This window comes from Eretmochelys imbricata, chromosome 7 (assembly GCF_965152235.1).
Source record: "Eretmochelys imbricata isolate rEreImb1 chromosome 7, rEreImb1.hap1, whole genome shotgun sequence".
Classification (NCBI taxonomy): Eukaryota; Metazoa; Chordata; order Testudines; family Cheloniidae; genus Eretmochelys; species Eretmochelys imbricata.
In genome coordinates this window covers 3041224-3062033 of record NC_135578.1, presented here as the reverse complement: position 1 = coordinate 3062033, position 20810 = coordinate 3041224, and the positions used below count along the sequence as shown (strand labels likewise).

Genomic DNA, 20810 nt, shown 5'->3' with positions numbered 1-20810 from the left:
GTAAATGTTTATTATAATACATGTTATTGAAACAAATTAAAGAACTGTAATTATGTGTATGGCAAGTGTTAAGGCAATATGCATTCATCAAGGCGTAAGTAAAGACTTGGGAGGGGGGGAATATGCAGTCACAGTTTAAATTTGCATCCCAATGTTTTGCGGGAAATACAGCTATTAAGGAGACAGACTAATCTAGGGCAAGGCATGGGACTGAGAGCCAGATGATCCAGGATCTGTTCTTGAGTCTGCCACAGACTTCCTGTGGGACCTTGGGCAAGTCACTTCACCTTTCTGTGCCTTATCTGTAAAATGGAGACGATGTTTCACATGGGTGCAGCAAGGTTTTCAATTCTTTGCTATTTGGAGACTGGTTTGAGATCCTTGGGTAGAAGATACTCTACAGCATTGTGACTGCTTGACAATAAAGTAAACACAATGGGGCAGTGCTGTACCACATCTCCAACTGGCACAGTGCAGGATGTGGCCAGGAATTGATTTGGCTTCCTGACCCTCAGGGCAAGCCCCTGACCTAACAATTCTTAAAATGGCTCCTGGGGGGGCAGAAGTGCAGGGCTTAGACCCAGCTCAGATGCACCGCAGGGACTTCCCCCTCTGTTGAACATTCTCTGCTGGGTATTTGCAGCCAGAATCCAGCCCCTTTGCACCCCTGTAGTGGCACAAAGGAGCTGAATGACAGGACAGACAGTCCCTGCATTTTCTCGCTCTGGTGGGAAGGGAAACCTGCTGAAATCAACGTCCTTTGGCTGCAGCCCTTGCTCGCGTTAAGGGCATAGTCGTTTACTCTGCATGCACATACGGGAGAGTACCTCTGGTTAAAAGTAACACCAGAACATACCTCTTATTGGGCCAAACTCTTCCCTCCTCACCCAGAGGCTGCAATCCGAGTTAAGGGGAGTGCTGCAGGGATCCGGATTGCAGCATTCACCCCATTAAAAGGAGAGGCTTTGCTCCCGGAGGCTGGGATTTTGAAAGGAGCCCAGGGAATTAAATAACTGGTGTCTGTGGCATTTCAGTGGTAGTTGGGTGCCTGATTCCCTTAGGCATCGTTGACATCCCAGCCTTATCTCCTGGGTTGTTTAAATGATCCTGGAATAGTCCCCAGAGCTTGCAGAGACAGAACGGTGTGATAAGATGGCTCATGCAGAGTGGCAGATGGCAAGAATCCATGGGCCGGATCCTCCTCTTGTCCCAGCTTTATGGCAGTGATACTTTGTTGACTTCCACAGAGTTATTCCTAAGTGCTGAGCCTCGGGCCATGGGTGAGGGAGCAAGGTGACTGCTTTCAGCTCACAGGCAGTGCTGCAGGCCCGGTTCACTTTCACTCAGTCCCTCGTTACCTCTCAGAGAGACAGTGCCGTAGGACACGGCCACCCCCCACCCGCATTGAAGTGAATGGTGCTATTGCATGGGCTAATTATCGTTATGTTCATGCCAGGTTTCTTGCTTTTTGGCTGCTCTCCAGTAAACGCTCAACATTCCCCTGTGCTGTACAAGTTTTAACCTCGGCTCTTGAGTGGTTTGAAAAGGTTCTTGTTTATTTTTCCCTTCAATTCCTATCATTATGGTGTTAGAGATCTTTGTTCCGGTCCACCCACACCTCCTCTCTGTAACCTTTCCTAGTCGTCGACAGGTAAGTTATTTACCAAGGACACTGGATCTCTGAGTTGATAAATCTCTCAGTGGGAACTGTTTGAAAATATACTCTACTAAGGGTCTGGCTAGGCTGGCACTGGGAGGTGGCATTCCCAGCTCTGGCAGATGTACACACATGTTGGCTCTGATCTAGCTAGCGTGCTAAAACTAGCAGTGTGAGTGGCTGCTCAGGTTAGGTTTAAGAGTAGCAGCCGTGTTAGTCTGTATCTGCAAAAAGAAAAGGAGGACTGCTGGCACCTTAGAGACTAACCAATTTATTTGAGCATAAGCTTTTGTGAGCTACAGCTCACTTCATCGGATGCATGCAGTGGAAAATACAGTGGGGAGATTTTATATACACAGAGAACATGAAACAATGGGTGTTACCGTACACACTGTAAGGAGAGTGATTAGGTAAGGTGAGCTATCACCAGCAGGAGAGGGGTTAAAAAACAAAAAAAAAACCTTTTGTAGTGATAATCAGCATTTCCAGCAAATGGCCCACCTTGATTATCACTACAAAAGGGTCTCTCCCCCCCCACCCTCCCCACCCGCTGGAATAGCTCACCTTACCTGATCACTCTCCTTACAGTGTGTATGGTAACACCCATTGTTTCATGTTCTCTGTTAGTCTCTAAGGTGCCACAAGTTTTCCTTTTCTTTTTGCTCAGGTTAACTGTCTGAGTACAACCCTGCAGCTGAGTCCTTGGAAGCAAGGAGAAAGCAAAAGCATCATGTGACTTGCTTGGAGATCTCCCCCATTCTCCCACAGGGCTGTTTCCCTGGTCCTCTTCTGTCTCCACACCCTTTCTCTAGGTGATCCCATGCTCTCACAAAGCTTCAGCTGCCATCTCTGTTTGGATGACTCTCAAACTCTAACTTTCAACTGCCAGCCTGTCTCCCTTAATCCAATCCCCCCTGCACGTCTGACATCTCCTGCATGTCTCACCATCATTTTACGCCTAAATGACCAATACTAGACTCAGTATCTTCCCCTCCAAGCTTTCCCTCTCTCCTCTGCGCTCTCTCACTGCTGAAAGCACCACTGTCCTCCCTGCAACCCATGCCTGTGACCTCTCTGTTACTGGTGAGCCACTAGGGCTGATTCTGCCTCTCAGTGCCGGCACCCTGTGATGGGAGCCTGTGACCAGGACCCAGGCCTGATGGGAAATACAAGGGCAGCTAATGAGGGTTCAAGGAGTTTGCTGAGAAGAAGACAGCTTGGTGAAAGCTCTCCCAGGCAGAGGGACCAGGGAAGGAGATGCTGGGTTAGAGAGGACTTGGGAAGGGGCTCTTCATACCAGCTAGATAGAAAGGTCTGATTGGAGTTACCTGCTGTGATGGACAAGGGCAGAATCCTTAAGATGCTGTAGAAAGCATCAGGTGACAGGATCTGGGTTTTGGGAAGGAGCTATTGATCCCAGCAAGGGGCTATAGGGATGGCAGAGGCAGGGATAAACCGGTTTAACATTCTTTTAATAAACCAGACTCTGAGTAAGGTTGTTATTTGCTGCATGAGAGCCCACGTGTGACTACTGGGGAGCTCAGCAAGGGGGAAAGGAGGCAGTGGTTGGGGTCAATGTAACAGGGTTACCCAACCCCCACTTCTAGGCTGGGGCCAGATCCCGCTGCTGCTTCTTCCTCTGTAGTATTTTTAAAATCCATCCACATTTCATCTTACACAGAGTGGCTGTTTCAGGGTGTCCTTTTGCCACTGCTGGCTCCCTCACTTCTCTCTCTCTCTCTCTCTCCTTCTTGAGCATTATTCCAGCTATAGGATCATTCCCTGGGAAAACCAGTGCTGGGGGTGGGTGACCAACCAAGAATTTGTAGATGCCTGGTCTCTAGACCTACGGAGGTGGGGCTTGCTAGAAGCTGATGAATGGGAAGGGCTGCACTTTTGACGTTGTTTGCATTGCATAACAACTACTTTACTAAACCTACTAACTGACAGATAATGCTACATATTTTTATGGGCCAGTAGAGAGAGCTTTTTCTAGTAACTAACTACCTACTGGTGTTCAGAACTTTCTTTTATAAAGTGCTTTTGTTACAGGGCCAGCTAATCAAGTAGTTAGTCAAGAGTAACAAATGGATATGCTATGGGAAGACCAATTTACAAGAAGGGAGAATTGCCCTATTTTTCATATTGCTATCTAAGTATTGTGTGTGTTACCCTTTGTCGCCCGCTCTCAGTCTTACTCAGAGGCTGGATATTATTCTGGAATTTTTGCTGTGACTCTTGTCAGGAGAAGCTTTTTCTCCTCCTGTAAAATCCAGTGTCTTTGGAATGGACGGCAGAAGTTCTCAAGCAAACAAGAAAGTGCTGTCAGCAAAACTGGGCTTTTTTCCCAACCACAGTCCCTTTGATTGTAACGTTGCGCCTGAGGCATATCGCAGGTGGCAGAGTACAGCTAAGTAAGGAGTGGGAAAGTGGCTTCTCCTGATCAGTGCCTTTATCTGCCAGGAAGGTTGTAATGCTTGTCACAGATCAGGGCTAGCTGTACCTCTGACCGCCGGAGAGTGCAGCCTGCACAGGGGACAGGCTCTGAGCCTCCACCTGCCTCAGTGGAATCTCACCTTTCTTTCACTCCAGACTGGGTCCTTGACTGCAAACCCCGGATACCAGCTGTGATTGCAGAGCAGGCCCAAGTGGATTTGGCTGCCCTCTGAGGCTTCCCTTTGGGGCCTGTGACCGATGTGAGAATACAGTGAGACAAACCAGAAGGAATCAAAGCGTAACAAGAGAAACGGATTAAAAGCACAGAGGGCCTGTGAGCAATTGTCTAACCTAAATCTATATGCAGTGTAGTTGTAGCTATGTCAGTCCCAGGATATTAGAGAGAGATGGTGGGTGAGGTAATATCCTTTATTGGGCCAACTTCTGTTGGTGAAAGAGACGAGCTTTCAAGCCACACAGAGCTCTTCTTCAGGTCTGAGAAAGGTTCTCAGTTCTGTGTGGCTTGAAAGCTTGCCTCTCTCACCAACAGAAGTTGGTCCAATAAAGGATATTACCTCTCACACCTTGTTTTACCAAAATGTAGATAGGCTTAGCTCATCCAGACACCCCCACTTCTGGGTCTGGGGGGACAGTCTGCCCCATGCCACCCTTGTGTTTCCCTCTCTGTCTTCAGGGTTCCTGTTCCCTTGTCCTTGGCCTCCTGAACCAGTTTATGCATCCCACCAGTGGTGGTTGGATGTAACTTATTACAGTTAATAGCCCCTGATGAGCGCTACAAACTCTTAGCTGGGTGATTGTTTCCTTTCCTGTTGGAAGTTATCCTTGTAGCCCTGCAACGAGCCGTATAACAACCAGGCAAATGGCACACATAATAGTCATAAAATAGTACAGGGATCTTCTATATCCTTCACGGTGCCATATGTTAATGATGGCTGATTCAACACCTGTCTTTAGCATTCCATCTGTTGACAAAATCACCTTCAACATCCACTTCTGCAAGCTATTTCTAGCCTATCAACAGACATTTCTGTAACTAGTGCAAGTTAGACTGATCGGCTATTCAAACATATTTCTATATATATATATATATATATATATACACACACACACACCACCTTAGCTATAGGCATCACTCTGTGCATGGCCTATAATATTAAAACAAAACTCACCTGAGCAGGATGGATTATCTCTAGGAAAACAGGCTTCAGTTTTCTTGGCTAAGATTTTTGCAAATATTTTACAGCTGTTGCTCACTGGAACTCTCCTTTAGAGGTATAATTCCTACAAACGCCTGCCTCTTTGCCAGATTTCAATATTAGAGAGATTAGCGCACTCTTGAATGACCTAGGCAGCCTGCCACTTCCAAAGTCACATTGAAAACTTTGCATAGTTCTGAGCCTAAGACTTCTTCATTGAAACACGAATGTTGGAGGTGGCAAAGACCTGCTGGATCTAGTCAGTTCCCTTGCCCATGCAGGCTTGTTTCTTACAGGGCATTCTGGGTGTCAAGTGATGGGGCTGTCACTGCTTCCTGTCATGCAGCCTGATAAATCTCACCATTAGTAACTGCTGTTTATTGATCATTCTTCATATTGAGGGAGCACTTAAAATGTGGTAGGTACTTTTCAAAGGTAAGGGGGGGCAGTCCCTGCCCTAGAGAGCTTGCAGTCTAAAAAGCATTACTTTCTGAAGGTCGTAAAAAAGGAGCATTTGGAGGATTTCTTCTGTGACTGGCACACACTGGTGTTTGGAACGTAGTTATGGTTCCCTGTGCCGAATCCGAACAGAAACAAAAGCAGTAGCTAAACACACCGAGCACCGCCGGTGTATGTTCACTCATCTCTGTCCTGACGTCAGGACTATGGATTGTTGTATCAAAGTCATGTGAAATCAAAGATCACTTTTTAAGAAAAAGAAAATACAGCTCAGCAGTGATTGAAACTGTTTGGCGGAGTGGGGCAGGGCTGAGGGAAGGGCATAGGATCTAGAGATTGACCGGTTCTCTTTGCTAATTGTGGCCCTTCCAAAAAAGAGTGGGGCACGTTAATTACTCTGGGGCGGGCAGGAGGAGCATGAGCACGATTGCTCCCCCGACTGCACTTTTTTTATGAATTCAGATTGGACCTCAGCTTCCAAGGGCTGTCGATCTGTTACCTCTCCCCAGAGCTAAATTCACTGGAAGAGAACCTCGTGAACCTGATACAAGGCTCTGAGGCCAGCAAGTAACCTAATCTGACATTGCGTCGTATTTTATAGGCAAAGAAGACATAGGACCGGCTCCTGAGCGTAACTCAGCCGCAGCTCAGGAAGGAAGTTAAAAGCCACCTTTCCACCCTATCTTCTCATCTTCCCTCCCTATTCTGGAAGCCATTTGGCCAGTTTTACCTGTGTAAAGTAGAGCAACTTCAGGTCTGCTCTATGTTATGCCATCTGCCCATGGCCCTAGAGTGCAGTTCAGGGATCCCAGACATAGGGATGCCACTGGTCATAGCCCTCGCCCCAGGCTGTAGATAGGAGGGAGGTGCATGAGCTGCTTTTATTATTTATTATTTCTATTACAGGAGTGCCTAGAGGCCCCAAATGAAATCAGGGTTGTTTTGTGCTGCGCTGTAAAGAAACACTTCCTGCCATGAAAAACTTGTGATTTAAAGAGACAAGACTGATGAAGGGTGGGAGGAGAAACTGAAGTATGGCGATGTTAAGTGACTTGCCCAATGTAAGCGGCAGAAGCCTGACTGGTATAGGACAGGGCCCCAGTCGAGTGCTCTATACACAGGCCCACTCTGTCTTTGTGGCCAGGGAGAAACTTCAGATGGCTCTGCAGCATATTGTAGGGATGTTCTGTGCCATTGGAGCCTCTCAGAGAAGCCAGGGCACACAGGAAGATCTGGCACATAGTCTTTGGCTGTCCGGTGGAGTCCGATAACCAAATGTAGACCCCTATCCAGCAACGCACTAAAGCACGTGCGTAATTTCCAGCATGTGACTTGTCCTCTGGAATCAATCAACTTGATGGTTCTATTCACATGCTGCAGCTGAGCCTGTGCTTAAGGGCCTTGCTGGATCAAGGCCTTAGTGAAAGAAAAAATTAAGAACAAAAAAAAAACAAAAAAACCCCACCCAGAAGGCTGTTAAATTGGAAGGCAAATTAAAGATGGCGTAAGTTCCCTGTCCCAGATATTTCTCACGACATGGCACCTCCAGGTCCACGCTGCTATTTTATCCCCTGATTTTCTCAGGCAAGCAGAAGAGAAGGAAACTCCTTCAGATGTAATTGCACCTCAGTGCTCCTGCTTGACTCTATTACACAAACAGTCGGGAGAATTCAGATTGTCCTCTGTGTTCTTTTCAGAGCCAAAAAACCCCCAACATATCTGGGATATCTGCAGTCAAACGCCTGCTTTCTTACTTGGTCATGGTTACCTTGTCCAAACAACATACCCCTTGGTTTTTAAATATGGTAGATAGATTTTGTTCTACAACATATCACGTTCCATAAAGACATAATGCAAATAGTAAAGGTGATCAAACCATGAAATTGTCCTACTGCTTTTAAGTGGCCCAGATGCTGGTATAAATGTGGGTGGGGGTTGGGTTTTTTTAATACAATTGGCATATTAAAAAAGGGGGGATTTGATAGCTGCTTTCAACTACCTGAAAGGGGGTTCCAAAGAGGATGGATCTAGACAGTTCTCAGTGGTAGCTGATGACAGAAAAAGGAGTAATGGTCTCAAGTTGCAGTGGGGGAGGTTTAGGTTGGATATTAGGAAAAACTTTTTCACTAGGAGGGTGGTGAAACACTGGAATGAGTTACCTAGGGAGGTGGTGGAATCTCCTTCCTTAAGATATTTTTAAGGTCAGGCTTGAGAAAGCCCTGGCTGGGATAAGTTAGTTGGGGATTGGTCCTGCTTTGAGCAGGGGGTTGGACTAGATGACCTCCTGAGGTTCCTTCCAACCCTGATATTCTATGATTCTATGATTCTATATCTTTTGTGTTTCTCCTTTTTAATTCTAATAGTAGGCAACCTTCCTGAGTAGAGGGTCACATCAGGAAACATTTACAATGCAAGTCATCGTGCACTGTATCTTACTGCTTTTTTCAGTCTGAGAGCTTGATTCCAAGTCCATTGAAATCAATAGGCACCTTTCCATTGACTTCAATAAGGTTTGTATCATGTTCCTACTTGAACTGCCCAGATTGTCTGTCACTGTCATATATAGTACCTATCCCAAATACACCTTGGGACACTTTTCCACAGAAATTAAAATGACTATTAAAAATAGCTCTGTTTGTCTTTATCTACCACTAGCTAGCTGATATAAGGCTATAGACAAATGGACAGAAATGCATTCAAACTTACCTGTGTCAGGTAAATATCAAGACCTGTATGTTCCAGGAGGAAAGAAATTGAATGGCAGGTTATTTACAGAATATAGTGTATATTTTAAATCGAAAGAGCACCCCAAAAGCTTTCTAGTCTCGTGAAATTTCCAGCACAACCTTTAAGCTCCATTCTCTTAAAAAGCCTTAATTTTCCAAATGTAAAATTGAAGGCCCAGTGGCACCAATGAGCAACTTTCAGCTTGCAGTGTGGTTCTGAGCAATAGATCATCAGAGAAATGATGCCCAGATGATGTATTGCACTCATACATCATACCCGCACTATCATTTTCATGATATATTAGTATAATAAACTATCAGTACACTATCACTGATGTATTACTCAAAAAACAGGTTTTAACCTACAAAAAGCATCTTCAGCTGTAACCTGATTATTATTTTTCTCCATAGTTTTCAGCATAAACAATAGGGTATTCCTCAGCTTTCTCTAGGGCAGTCTAGGAAAAAAGGGAGAGGTATTCAGACTACCTTGTTAACTGAAACTTTTTCTGTAACTTTTCTCTATTCCAGTGAGCAAAGGCTTCTTATGGACTGAAGCTAACACCATATCACAGTGTGTAAATTTCCTACCAAACAAATAGGCAAAACTATTTTGATTTTGGGCTTCAATCTACACTTGAGCCATGTGTTCTAAAAATCTTGCGGCAGTTCATCACTGGGGGTTGATTTGCAACTCAGCAAGTGATACCGGGGCAAAATCCGTATAACGCTTTGCACAAAGTACTCAGGGCTGTTTCTGGTGCCCCTAGCTCGGCCGTATCTAGGCACTGCATATGAGGATTTGTATCATAGAATCATAGAATAACAGAGTTGGAAGGGACCTCTGGAGGCCATCTAGTCCAACCCCCTGCCCAGAGCAGGACCAATCCCAACTAAATCATCCCAGCCAGGGCTTTGTCAAGCCTGACCTTAAAAACTTCTAGGGAAGGAGATTCCACCACCTCCCTAGGTAACGCATTCCAGTGTTTCACCACCCTCCAAGTGAAAAAGTTTTTCCTAATATCCAACCTAAACCTCCCCCACTGCAACTTGAGACCATTACTCCTTGTCCTATCATCTGCTATCACTGAGAATAGTCTAGATCCATCCTCTTTGGATCCACCTTTCAGGTAGTTAAAAGCAGCTATCAAATCCCCCCTCATTCTTCTCTTCCGTAGACTAAACAATCCCAGTTCCCTCAGCCTCTCCTCATAAGCCATGTGTTCCAGTCCCCTAATCATTTTTGTTACCCTTCGCTGGACTCTCTCCAATTTCTCCACATCCTTCTTGTAATGTGGGGCCCAAAACTGGACACAGTACTCCAGATGAGGCCTAACCAATGCCGAATAGAGGGGAACAATCACGTCCCTCGATCTGCTGGCAATGCCCCTACTTATACACCCCAAAATGCCATTGGCCTTCTTGGCAACAAGGGCACACTGTTGACTCATATCCAGCTTCTCGTCCACTGTAACCTCTAGGTCCTTTTCTGCAGTACTTCTGCCGAGCCATTCGGTCCCTAGTCTGTAGCGGTGCGTGGGATTCTTTCGTCCTAAGTGCAGGACTCTGCACTTGTCCTTGTTGAACCTCATCAGATTTCTTTTGGCCCAATCTTCCAATTTGTCTAGGTCCCTCTGTATCCTATCCCTACCCTCCAGTGTATCTACCTCTCCTCCCAGTTTAGTGTTGTCTGCAAACTTGCTGAGGGTGTAATCCACACCATCCTCCAGATCATTAATGAAGATATTGAACAAAACCGGCCCCAGGGCTGACCCTTGGGGCACTCGGCTAGATACCAGCTGCCAACTAGACATGGAGCCATTGATCACTACCCGTTGAGCCCGACAATCTAGCCAACTTTCTACCCACCTTGTAGTGCATCCATCCAGCCCATACTTCTTTAACTTGCTGGCAAGAATACTGTGGGAGACCGTGTCAAAAGCTTTGCTAAAGTCAAGGAATAACACGTCCACTGCTTTCCCTTCATCCACAGAACCAGTTATCTCATCATAGAAGGCAATTAGATTAGTCAGACATAACTTTCCCTTGGTGAATCCATGCTGACTATTCCTGATCACTTTCCTCTCATGTAAGTGCTTCAGAATTGATTCCTTGAGGACCTGCTCCATGATTTTTCCGGGGACTGAGGTGAGGCTGACTGGCCTGTAGTTCCCTGGATCCTCCTTCTTCCCTTTTTTAAAGATGGGCACTACATTAGCCTTTTTCCAATCTTCCAGGACTTCCCCCGATCGCCATGAGTTTTCAAAGATAATGGCCAATGGCTCTGCAATCACATCCGCCAATTCCTTTAGCACTCTCGGATGCAACACATCCGGCCCCATGGACTTGTGCACATCCAGTTTTTCTAAATAGTCCCGAACCACTTCTTCCTTCACAGAGGGCTGGCCACCTCCTCTCCATGCTGTGCTGCCCAGTGCAGTAGTCTGGGAGCTGACCTTGTTCGTGAAGACAGAGGCAAAAAAAGCATTGAGTACGTTAGTTTTTTCCACATCCTCCGTCACTAGGTTGCCTCCCTCATTTAGTAAGGGGCACACATTTTCATTGGCTTTCTTCTTATTGCCAACATACCTGAAGAAACCCTTCTTGTTACTCTTAACATCCCTCGCTAGCTGCAACTCCAGGTGTGATTTAACCTTCCTGATTCCATTCCTACATGCCCGAGCAATATTTATATACTCATCCCTGGTCATTTGTCCGATCTTCCACTTCTTGTAAGCCTCTTTTTTGTGTTTAAGACCAGCAAGGATTTCACTGTTAAGCCAAGCTGGTCGCCTGCCATATTTACTATTCTTTCTACACATTGGGATGGTTGTAGTTGGTTGTAGACTCATAGAAGTTTAGGGTTGGAAGAGACCTTGGGAGGTCATCTAATCCAACCCTCTGCTCAAAGCAGGACCAATCCCCAACTAAATCCTAGTCCAACTAGGACCCTTTGCTGTCCCTCCCCAATGACAAATACAGGAACGGGTTACAAAAAGAGAGAGAGAGAGCAGGGAAAAGAGAAAGAAAAGCCATTTTGTAGCCCCCTCCCTCATGGAAAAGCCCATGCAAATGGGAGTTTGGCCTGATGCTCTTCATGTGGCTTCCCTGCTGGCAGGGGAGCCCACAGAGGGTGGCTCCCTGCTGGGAATGGCTGTCTCCAGTTCCTGAATCTCCCTTTGTACAAGTCACAGGAATTTCCCTGGGACAGCTGCTGCTGCAGTCAATGGGGCTGAATCCAAGATGGAGTTGGGCCAGACTGACTGACATGACGTGCCTAATGCTATGTAGGGAGTCAGGGAGAGAAGTGAGTTTCTAACTGACTGCAGAGAAGTTACACCAGGGAGGAGTTTGGGTCTCTGCATCCGAGTGTCCCCACTGTGAACGGATAACGATACTTAGCTAGCTGCTGGACTGGGGGAGAGGAGAGGAACTGTTAAAGGCTCAAATTGGAAAGCGTTATATAAATGCTCAATATTCCATGGCTGTGATAGAATTTCCAGTATAGGCTCAGATGGGTGCCGTGGAGATATCTGAGAGAAAGATTGTGAGGTTTCCTGCTGTGGCCACAGATGGACAGGCTGCTGCAGCTGGACTTTAATTCTTTCTCTCTCTGTCCCCCGGCCCTTCCCCCCCCCTCGCATTCTCTAGCTCTCTCATTGAGAGGCATATTTGAACTTTGGGACTTAGTACTGGTGCAAACAAATAGGTAATTAGCAGTATCTGTGATAGGCTTCCTGATTGAATTTAGAGCCAGCTGGCAAAAGGCTTTCAATCCTGTAGGAGTTTCTCTCAGTTGGTCTGCATATGCATTCACCTTAGCACTTCTTCTTGGATGCAGAAATACACTGTGGTAGCCTGGCTTGCTCTTTGCCAGTCTATTCATGCACAAGGTTAGTCTTAAGCTCTCCACAAGCTCAGGTGTGAGATTCTTAGCAGTAATAATTATTAAATGATGGGGGTTCACTTCGAATTTTATCCCCTTGTTTTCATTATTTGAAATTATTTATTTACTCATCTTTCCCTGGAGTTCATGATCAAATACAGCCCCTCTCTCTCCATAGTACAACAGGGCCAATCTTAGTCGAGCAGTTGATGTCAACAATACCTCACACCTCTTGGAGGCAGCTAGTGTGACTGCATCCAGGAAGAGACGCTTTTGTGGGAGGGTGGTGCTCTTGCAGCTACCAACACCGAGGTTCTGCCAAATATGGAGGGAGCTTTAGGGCCCAATCCCATGTCCATTGAAGACAATGGAAAGACTCCCATTGACATCATTCATTTCCACCAGTTTTGCAGAGGACTGTTGCGCTCTGTGACTGCTCTGGCCAAACGCCCTTTCTGGCTATGCTCCTCCCTTAACTCTTCGTCCTCATAAGGGTTGTGAGCACTTTGCATTCCCAGAACCTGGACACCCAGTGGGTTTTATGCCACCAGGGCCCTCCATCACAGATTGTACCAGCGACGTTCAGGTTCCACTTTCTTGGAAGATGATGTAAAAGCAAAACTTTTACGTGTCTTTTTCAGCCTTGCAAAGTACATGCTGTTAGGCATTCTGTACATCGCCATGTGTCCTCCCCATAATACCACTGCTACCTGAACAGCTGAGTCTGAAGAGAATTTCCTTTATCCCATAGTCTTCTCAGAATACTGCTGAGCCAATACTGTGTAACCCTGCCCCTGCAGCCCCCCGGCTTACACCTGCTATCTTCCTTCTACTGCAATCCGAAGTTGGCAAATTCTTATTCCTGTCAGTTTCAATGTCACAACAGTCAGCTTTAAAATATGCTGTCATTTCAGAGCGCTGGCTAAATACAACTCAGACTGACAACTCTGAATAATTCCTAAACTTTCTGGCATTTCACTCAAATGCTCATATTACAGCAAAGTTGCTTTCTCATGTTTTTCATCTTATGCAGTCTCTGAAGATTTGCAATACAGTTATAGAACAGGTTAACATTTTTTTGACTCTGAAAATAATACAGTGGGAGCCAGTGTGTAGTAATAGGATGTCAGGAAAACATCACTGTCAGCCTACAAAAATTATCTAGATAATCACCATTGTTTGTTGTTTTTGAATTTTCAGCACGTTCATGTCCATGTTCTTCCAAGGAAGGTTGGAGACTTCAGCAGAAATGACAGTGTCTATGATGAGGTAGGTCTCATAGATCTTATTGTTAGATCAAAGTGGGTGTCAGCTTAATCAACTTAATGAGCCAGGTCTTGCCCTAGATAAATACTGCCAGTTTAAAGTGAACTCCACCAAATTTGACTTTTTTAAACTGCTGGCAAAGAATCTGGCAATTACGGAACCCCAGGCAGGATAGTGTATGGATTTGCAAGCGAAGGATCAAATTATGCAATGCATAAGGCTGTAAAGAAGTGTTGGGCGACCCGTCAAGCTCATGTGCGCTACCCTTGCTGTGAGTAGTTGTACAGGGGAAGACACAGTCTCATGTTCTGTCCCCCATGCATGCAAGCAGGAGTGGGAAGGTCGGGGTGGGGGAATGGGCAGAGTTTTGCACCATGCCCCAAGACGGGGTCAGCATAGCTGCGCCAACACTGTGAGGAAAATACCTTTTGCTCGCCATAGACCTGGTGCAGGGTACTTCCCCCTCAGAGCAAAGAGAAACCCTGGCGGCTGATTACCAATCTCAGAGTCACTGTCTGCCTCCTGGCCTGCTCCAGGGGCCGCACAACAAAGCAACACCCTTTGCTCGGGGCTTGTGGCAAGCTCATAGTTCAGCCCCAGGGATCAAAATTAATCAGAATAGATGTGTGTGTCTTTGATATACGTATGCATGTGGCTCCAATTGCAGGATTGGAGCCATAATCAATTACATTTTTACGTAATCCCTGTGTTTTTTTTAAAGAACATTTGTACTGGGCATTACTACTTTCCCAGCTGATAACAATCTGAATGAGTTAAATGAAAATTGTAATCAACGCACTTTTGTGTATGTTTCTTGGTTGCTTGGTAAGAGATTGCATCTTAAATATACAAACTGTATTCCTTCCTGGAAATTATTAATGCCAACTTTTTTCAGCACCATGCCATCTGTTTTAGGACGAATTCATGATATTTTTCTGCTGTTGCACTTTTTTTCCTTTTGTGACGTGCCTGTGCTGATGCTTCCCTATAGAATGTTATTTACACGATGAAAAATGTGATGCCATGTTTTGGATCCTCTCTAAATGTTATGGCTAGGTACGATGATTATGGCAGCTTGGACAATAATGTGTATGTGAGAGTTATGGGGTAGATGGGGGCTCTGACCCTGGAAAACACATGTAACCAACAATGCACAAGTAGACCAAATGAGTTCATTATGGCAGTACTTGTGTACTGCTGTGATTAAAGGAATATCAGCAAACTTGAAATCTAATCCATATTTTTAAAACGTGTTAAAAATAGTTTTAGATACTACACCAGTCCCTAAGTTCCTCTGCCTTTTTTTAGTTTTGTTTTACAATGACATTTTCCAGTTTTTAAAAATAAAACCCACACAAGCAGGTAAAGCTTAGGGTATGTCTACACTACCCGCCGGGTCGGCGGGTAGTGATCCATCTATCAGGGATCAATTTATCGCCTCTAGTAGGATCTTTCACATGTGTAGATCTTTGACAGGTCAGCAGATCACTATGTATTGGCAGGCTGCAGCTCTGTAACAGATAGACTGCTAACTGGGGAGATAAGGCTCTTGGAGTGTTCTTCAGATCCCAACTCCTCTGGAACATAGTCTGAGGTCAATCAATAGCTTGGTTGTAAGTGTGGTTTAGTTTACGTATGGGAGGCTGATAAATGTAGCTATATTTTGGATTGCAAACATAGACAGTATTCTGTAATTGCCCCAAGGCCCCATTCACATCTAGCCTGTGTATACATGCTTGTCAAGGTTCCTCCCCCACTCTGAACTCTAGGGTACAGATGTGGGGACCTGCATGAAAAACCTCCTAAGCTTATCTTTACCAGCTTAGGTCAAAACTTCCCCAAGGTACAAAGTATTCCACCCGTGGTCCTTGGAATGGCCGCTACCACCACCAAACTAATACTGGTTACTGGGGAAGAGCTGTTTGGACGCGTCTTTCCCCCCAAAATACTTCCCAAAACCCTGCACCCCACTTCCTGGACAAGGTTTGGTAAAAAGCCTCACCAATTTGCCTAGGTGACTACAGACCCAGACCCTTGGATCTTAAGAACAATGAACAATCCTCCCAACACTTGCACCCCCCCTTTCCTGGGAAATGTTGGATAAAAAGCCTCACCAATTTGCATAGGTGACCACAGACCCAAACCCTTGGATCTGAGAACAATGAAAAAGCATTCAGTTTTTTACAAGAAGACTTTTAATAGAAAATAGAAGTAAATAGAAATGAAGAAATCCCCCCTGTAAAATCAGGATGGTAGATATCTTACAGGGTAATTAGATTAGAAAACATAGAGAACCCCTCTAGGCAAAACCTTAAGTTACAAAAAAGATACACAGACAGAAATAGTTATTCTATTCAGCACAATTCTTTTCTCAGCCATTTAAAGAAATCATAATCTAACACATACCTAGCTAGATTACTTACTAAAAGTTCTAAGACTCCATTCCTGGTCTATCCCTGGCCAAGCACAGCATACAGACCGACACAGACCCTTTGTTTCTCTCCCTCCTCCCAGCTTTTGAAAGTATCTTGTCCCCTCATTGGTCATTTTGGTCAGGTGCCAGCGAGGTTACCTTTAGCTTCTTAACCCTTTACAGGTGAGAGGAGCTTTCCCCTGGCCAGGAGGGATTTCCAAGGGGTTTACCCTTCCCTTTATATTTATGACACGCCCCCCAAATCTCAGCTAGGGTGAAACACTGGCTGGGATTTCTTCCTGGAGCTCTAGGAAAAACAGAGTTAATAAGACACATGCATCTCTAAATATACTACCAAGTACATAAAGACTAACAATATTTTCCACATCTCAAGGACGATTTTAACCAGTTGACTCTGGGAAACTTTCACGGGAGAGTGCATCAGCCACTTTGTTAGAAGCTCCTGAGATGTGTTGGATGTCGAAATCAAAATCTTGGAGAGCTAAACTCCACCGAAGAAGTTTTTTGTTAGTTTCCTTGACGGTGTGAAGCCACTTCAGTGCAGCATGGTCGGTTTGCAGGTGGAAACGCCGTCCCCAAACATATGGGCGTAGCTTTTCCAGAGCGTAGACAATGGCATAACATTCTTTTTCAGTGACTGACCAGTTGCTTTCCCTCTCAGACAGTTTTTTGCTGAGAAACACTACAGGGTGGAATTCTTGATCAGATCCTTTCTGCATTAAAACTGCTCCCACACCACGCTCGGATGCATCTGTGGTTACTAGGAACGGTTTGTCAAAGTCTGGGGCCCTTAGTACAGGGTCAGACATGAGTGTCGCTTTAAGCTTGTTAAAGGCCTTCTGACACTTTCCGGTCCACTGAACAGCATTTGGCTGTTTCTTTTTGGTTAGGTCTGTCAGTGGGGCAGCGATTTGGCTGTAGTGCGGTACAAATCGTCTGTAATAACCGGCCAAGCCTAAGAAGGATTGAACCTGTTTCTTTGACTTTGGGACAGGCCACTTTTGGATAGCATCCACTTTGGCCTGTAGGGGGCTGATAGTTCCTTGACCCACCTGGTGTCCAAGGTAAGTCACTCTGTTTAGGCCTATTTGACACTTCTTAGCCTTAACAGTTAGTCCTGCCTCCCTTATGCGCTCAAGGACTTTGTGTAGATGTTCCAGGTGGTCTGCCCAGGAATCCGAAAATATGGCCACATCGTCAAGGTAGGCGACTGCATATTCTCCTAATCCCGCTAGGAGACCATCTACAAGTCTTTGGAAAGTGGCGGGTGCATTTCGCAGCCCGAAAGGGAGTACATTAAATTCATACAGCCCGAGATGTGTGATGAAGGCTGACCTTTCCTTGGCAGATTCATCTAGCGGTACCTGCCAGTACCCCTTTGTTAAGTCCAAGGTAGAGATGAACTGGGCCCGTCCCAGTTTCTCTAACAGTTCATCTGTGCGTGGCATTGGATAGTTGTCTGGGCGAGTTACAGCATTTAGCTTACGGTAGTCCACGCAAAAACGTATTTCCCCATCTGGTTTGGGAACTAGAACCACTGGAGATGCCCATGCACTTTCAGAGGGGCGGATTTCACCCATCTGTAACATATCCTGGATCTCCCGTTCTATAGCAGTTTTAGCTTGAGGAGACACCCGGTAAGGTTGGACCCTAATTGGGTGAGCATTACCTGTGTCAATGGAGTGGTATGCCCGTTCAGTCAGTCCTGGGGTGGCTGAGAACGTTGGCGCGTAGCTAGTGCACAGCTCCTGGATCTGCTGTCGCTGCATACGCCCAAGGGTCATGGAGAGGTTCACCTCTTCCACACCACCAGCACATTTCCCTTCGTAGTAGACACCTTCAGGCCACTCAGCATCATCTTCTCCCTGGGCTGTAAACTGACAAACCTTTAATTCTCTGGAATAAAAGGGCTTTAGAGAATTAATATGGTACACCTTAGGCTTTCGGTTGGAGGTGGGGAATGCTATGAGATAATTAACAGCTCCCAGGCGCTCCTGGACCATGAATGGCCCTTCCCACGATGCTTCCATTTTATGGGCCTGGAGCGCCCTTAAGACCATGACCTGGTCTCCTACTTTGAAGGAACGCTCTCTGGCATGTTTATCATACCAGGCTTTTTGCTCTTTTTGAGCATCCTGTAAGTTTTCTTTAGCAAGGGCTAAAGAGGTTCGGAGGGTGTTTTGTAGGTTGGTTACAAAGTCCAGAATGTTAGTTCCTGGAGAAGGTGTAAATCCCTCCCATTGCTGCTTCACCAACTGCAATGGCCCCTTAACCTCACGGCCATATACAAGTTCAAATGGGGAAAACCCTAAACTGGGATGTGGTACAGCTCTGTAGGCAAAGAGCAACTGCTGCAACACTAGGTCCCAATCATTGGAGTGCTCATTTACGAATTTACGTATCATGGCCCCCAAAGTTCCATTAAACTTCTCCACCATGCCATTTGTTTGATGGTGGTAAGGAGTGGCAACCAAGTGATTTACCCCATGAGCTTCCCAAAGGTTTTTCATAGTTCCTGCCAGGAAATTAGTCCCTGCATCTGTGAGGATGTCGGAGGGCCAACCTACCCTGGCAAAAATGTCTGCTAGTGCCTGGCATACACTTTTAGCCCTGGTGTTGCTTAGAGCTACTGCTTCTGGCCATCGGGTGGCAAAATCCATGAAAGTCAGTATGTACTGCTTTCCTCTGGCTGTCTTTTTCAGAAAAGGACCCAGAATATCCACAGCTACTCGCTGAAATGGAACTTCAATGATGGGGAGTGGTTGTAGAGGGGCTTTGACCTGGTCTTGGGGTTTTCCCACTCTTTGGCACACCTCACAAGACTGGACATAGGTAGAAACATCCTTGCCCATTCCCTCCCAGTGGAATGACCCCCCCAAACGGTCTTTGGTCCTGTTCACCCCAGCATGGCCACTAGGGTGATCGTGGGCTAAGCTCAAGAGCTTGGCCCGGTATTTAGTTGGAACTACCAACTGTCTCTGAGGATGCCAGTCTTCCTGGTGTCCACCAGAAAGAGTTTCCTTGTATAAAAGTCCTCTTTCTACAACAAACCTGGATCGATTAGAAGAGCTGAGAGGCGGTGGGTTGCTCCGTGCCGCCGTCCAAGCTCTCTGGAGGCTTTCATCTGCTTCCTGTTCGGTCTGGAACTGTTCCCTTGATGCTGGGGACATCAGTTCCTCATTGGATTGTGGACCTAGGCTTGGTCCCTCTGGAAGCGATATAGGGGATGGAGTTGTTTCTGTTGACTGTGAACCGCTCTCCGCTGGTGCACTAGGTTGGGATTCAGGATCCGGCTGAGCCTCTTGTGTAGGGTTATCGGCTGCTGCCAGTTCAGGTTCGGTGGGGCCCTCTGGTGTTGAGGTTGCAAGTACTGGATTCAGTGCTGGCACGGGGTCTGGTGTTGGTTGTTCGGCTGGTTCCGGTTCTGGGACTGGTTCCGTCTGGGTCTCTGGGACTGGATCCACTACTGCTGTTGCAGACATTGGCCTGGGGTCCGGGTCCATCACCTCTGACTGGGTCCTGATAGAAGTTTCCGGAACAGAGCTAGGCCTCACGGCTTGTTTAGCCTGGCTGCGGGTGACCATTCCCACCCTCTTGGCCTGCTTCACATGATTGGCCAAGTCTTCCCCCAACAGCATGGGGATGGGATAATCATCATAGACTGCAAAAGTCCACATTCCTGACCAGCCCTTGTACTGGACAGGCAACTTGGCTGTAGGCAAATTGAAAGAGTTGGACTTGAAGGGTTGAATCGTCACTTGGATCTCTGGGTTGATTAAATTGGGGTCCACTAAGGAAGCATGGATAGCTGACACTTGTGCTCCGGTGTCCCTCCACGCGGTGACCTTCTTCCCGCCCACACTCACAGTTTCCCTCCGCTCCAAGGGTATCTGGGAGGTATCTGGGCCTGTGGACCTCTGGTGTGATTCCGGTGCAATGAACTGTAATCTGTTGGGGTTCTTGGGGCAGTTGGCCTTTACATGCCCCAGCTCGTTACATTTAAAACATCGTCCAGCTGACGGGTCACTGGGGCGAGGAGGGTTGCTGGAGAACGGGGTGGCAGGACGATAAGGGGTCTGGAGGGTTCTTTGGGAGGTAGGTGGGGCCTTGGGCGGCCCCCGGTAATAGGGTGTGGTCTGGGGTGGTCCCTTCTGGTCTCCGCTCCAACTGCGACCAGTTTTCTTCTTCTCTGCCACCTCCACCCATCTGGCTCCAATCTCTCCTGCCTCGATTACAGTTTTGGGTTTCCCATCTAGGATGTATCTTTCTATTTCCTCAGGAACACCCTCTAAGAATTGTTCCATTTGCATTAGGAAGGGCAAATTTACTGGAGATTCAACACTTGCTCCTGATATCCAGGCATCCCAATGTTTCACAATGTGGTAGGCATGTCGGGTAAATGACATGTCTGGTTTCCACCTTAGGGCTCTGAACCTCCGACGAGACTGCTCGGGTGTTATCCCCATTCTGACTCTCGCCTTGGATTTAAACAGTTCATACTTGTTCATGTGTTCTTTAGGCATTTCAGCTGCCACCTCAGCTAAGGGTCCACTGAGCTGCGGCCTCAGCTCTACCATGTATTGGTCAGTAGAGATGTTGTACCCAAGGCAGGCCCTTTCGAAGTTTTCTAGGAAGGCCTCAGTATCATCGCCTGCCTTGTAGGTGGGGAACTTTCTGGGATGGGAAGTGGTACTTGGAGAAGGATTACTAGGGTTTGTTGGGATATTCT

At 46.4% G+C, this 20810-nt stretch overlaps 1 protein-coding gene across 3 annotated transcripts in view; it reads left to right on the top strand.

Moving 5' to 3' along the window:
- Nucleotides 1-20810, top strand: part of FHIT (fragile histidine triad diadenosine triphosphatase) — a 1103012-nt gene that overhangs the window by 927679 nt on the left and 154523 nt on the right. For all 3 annotated transcript variants that reach the window (XM_077822782.1, XM_077822781.1, XM_077822780.1), the window contains one exon: nt 13582-13650. In XM_077822782.1, the coding sequence (XP_077678908.1) occupies nt 13582-13650 (69 nt within the window). The remainder of the gene's footprint in view (nt 1-13581; nt 13651-20810) is intronic.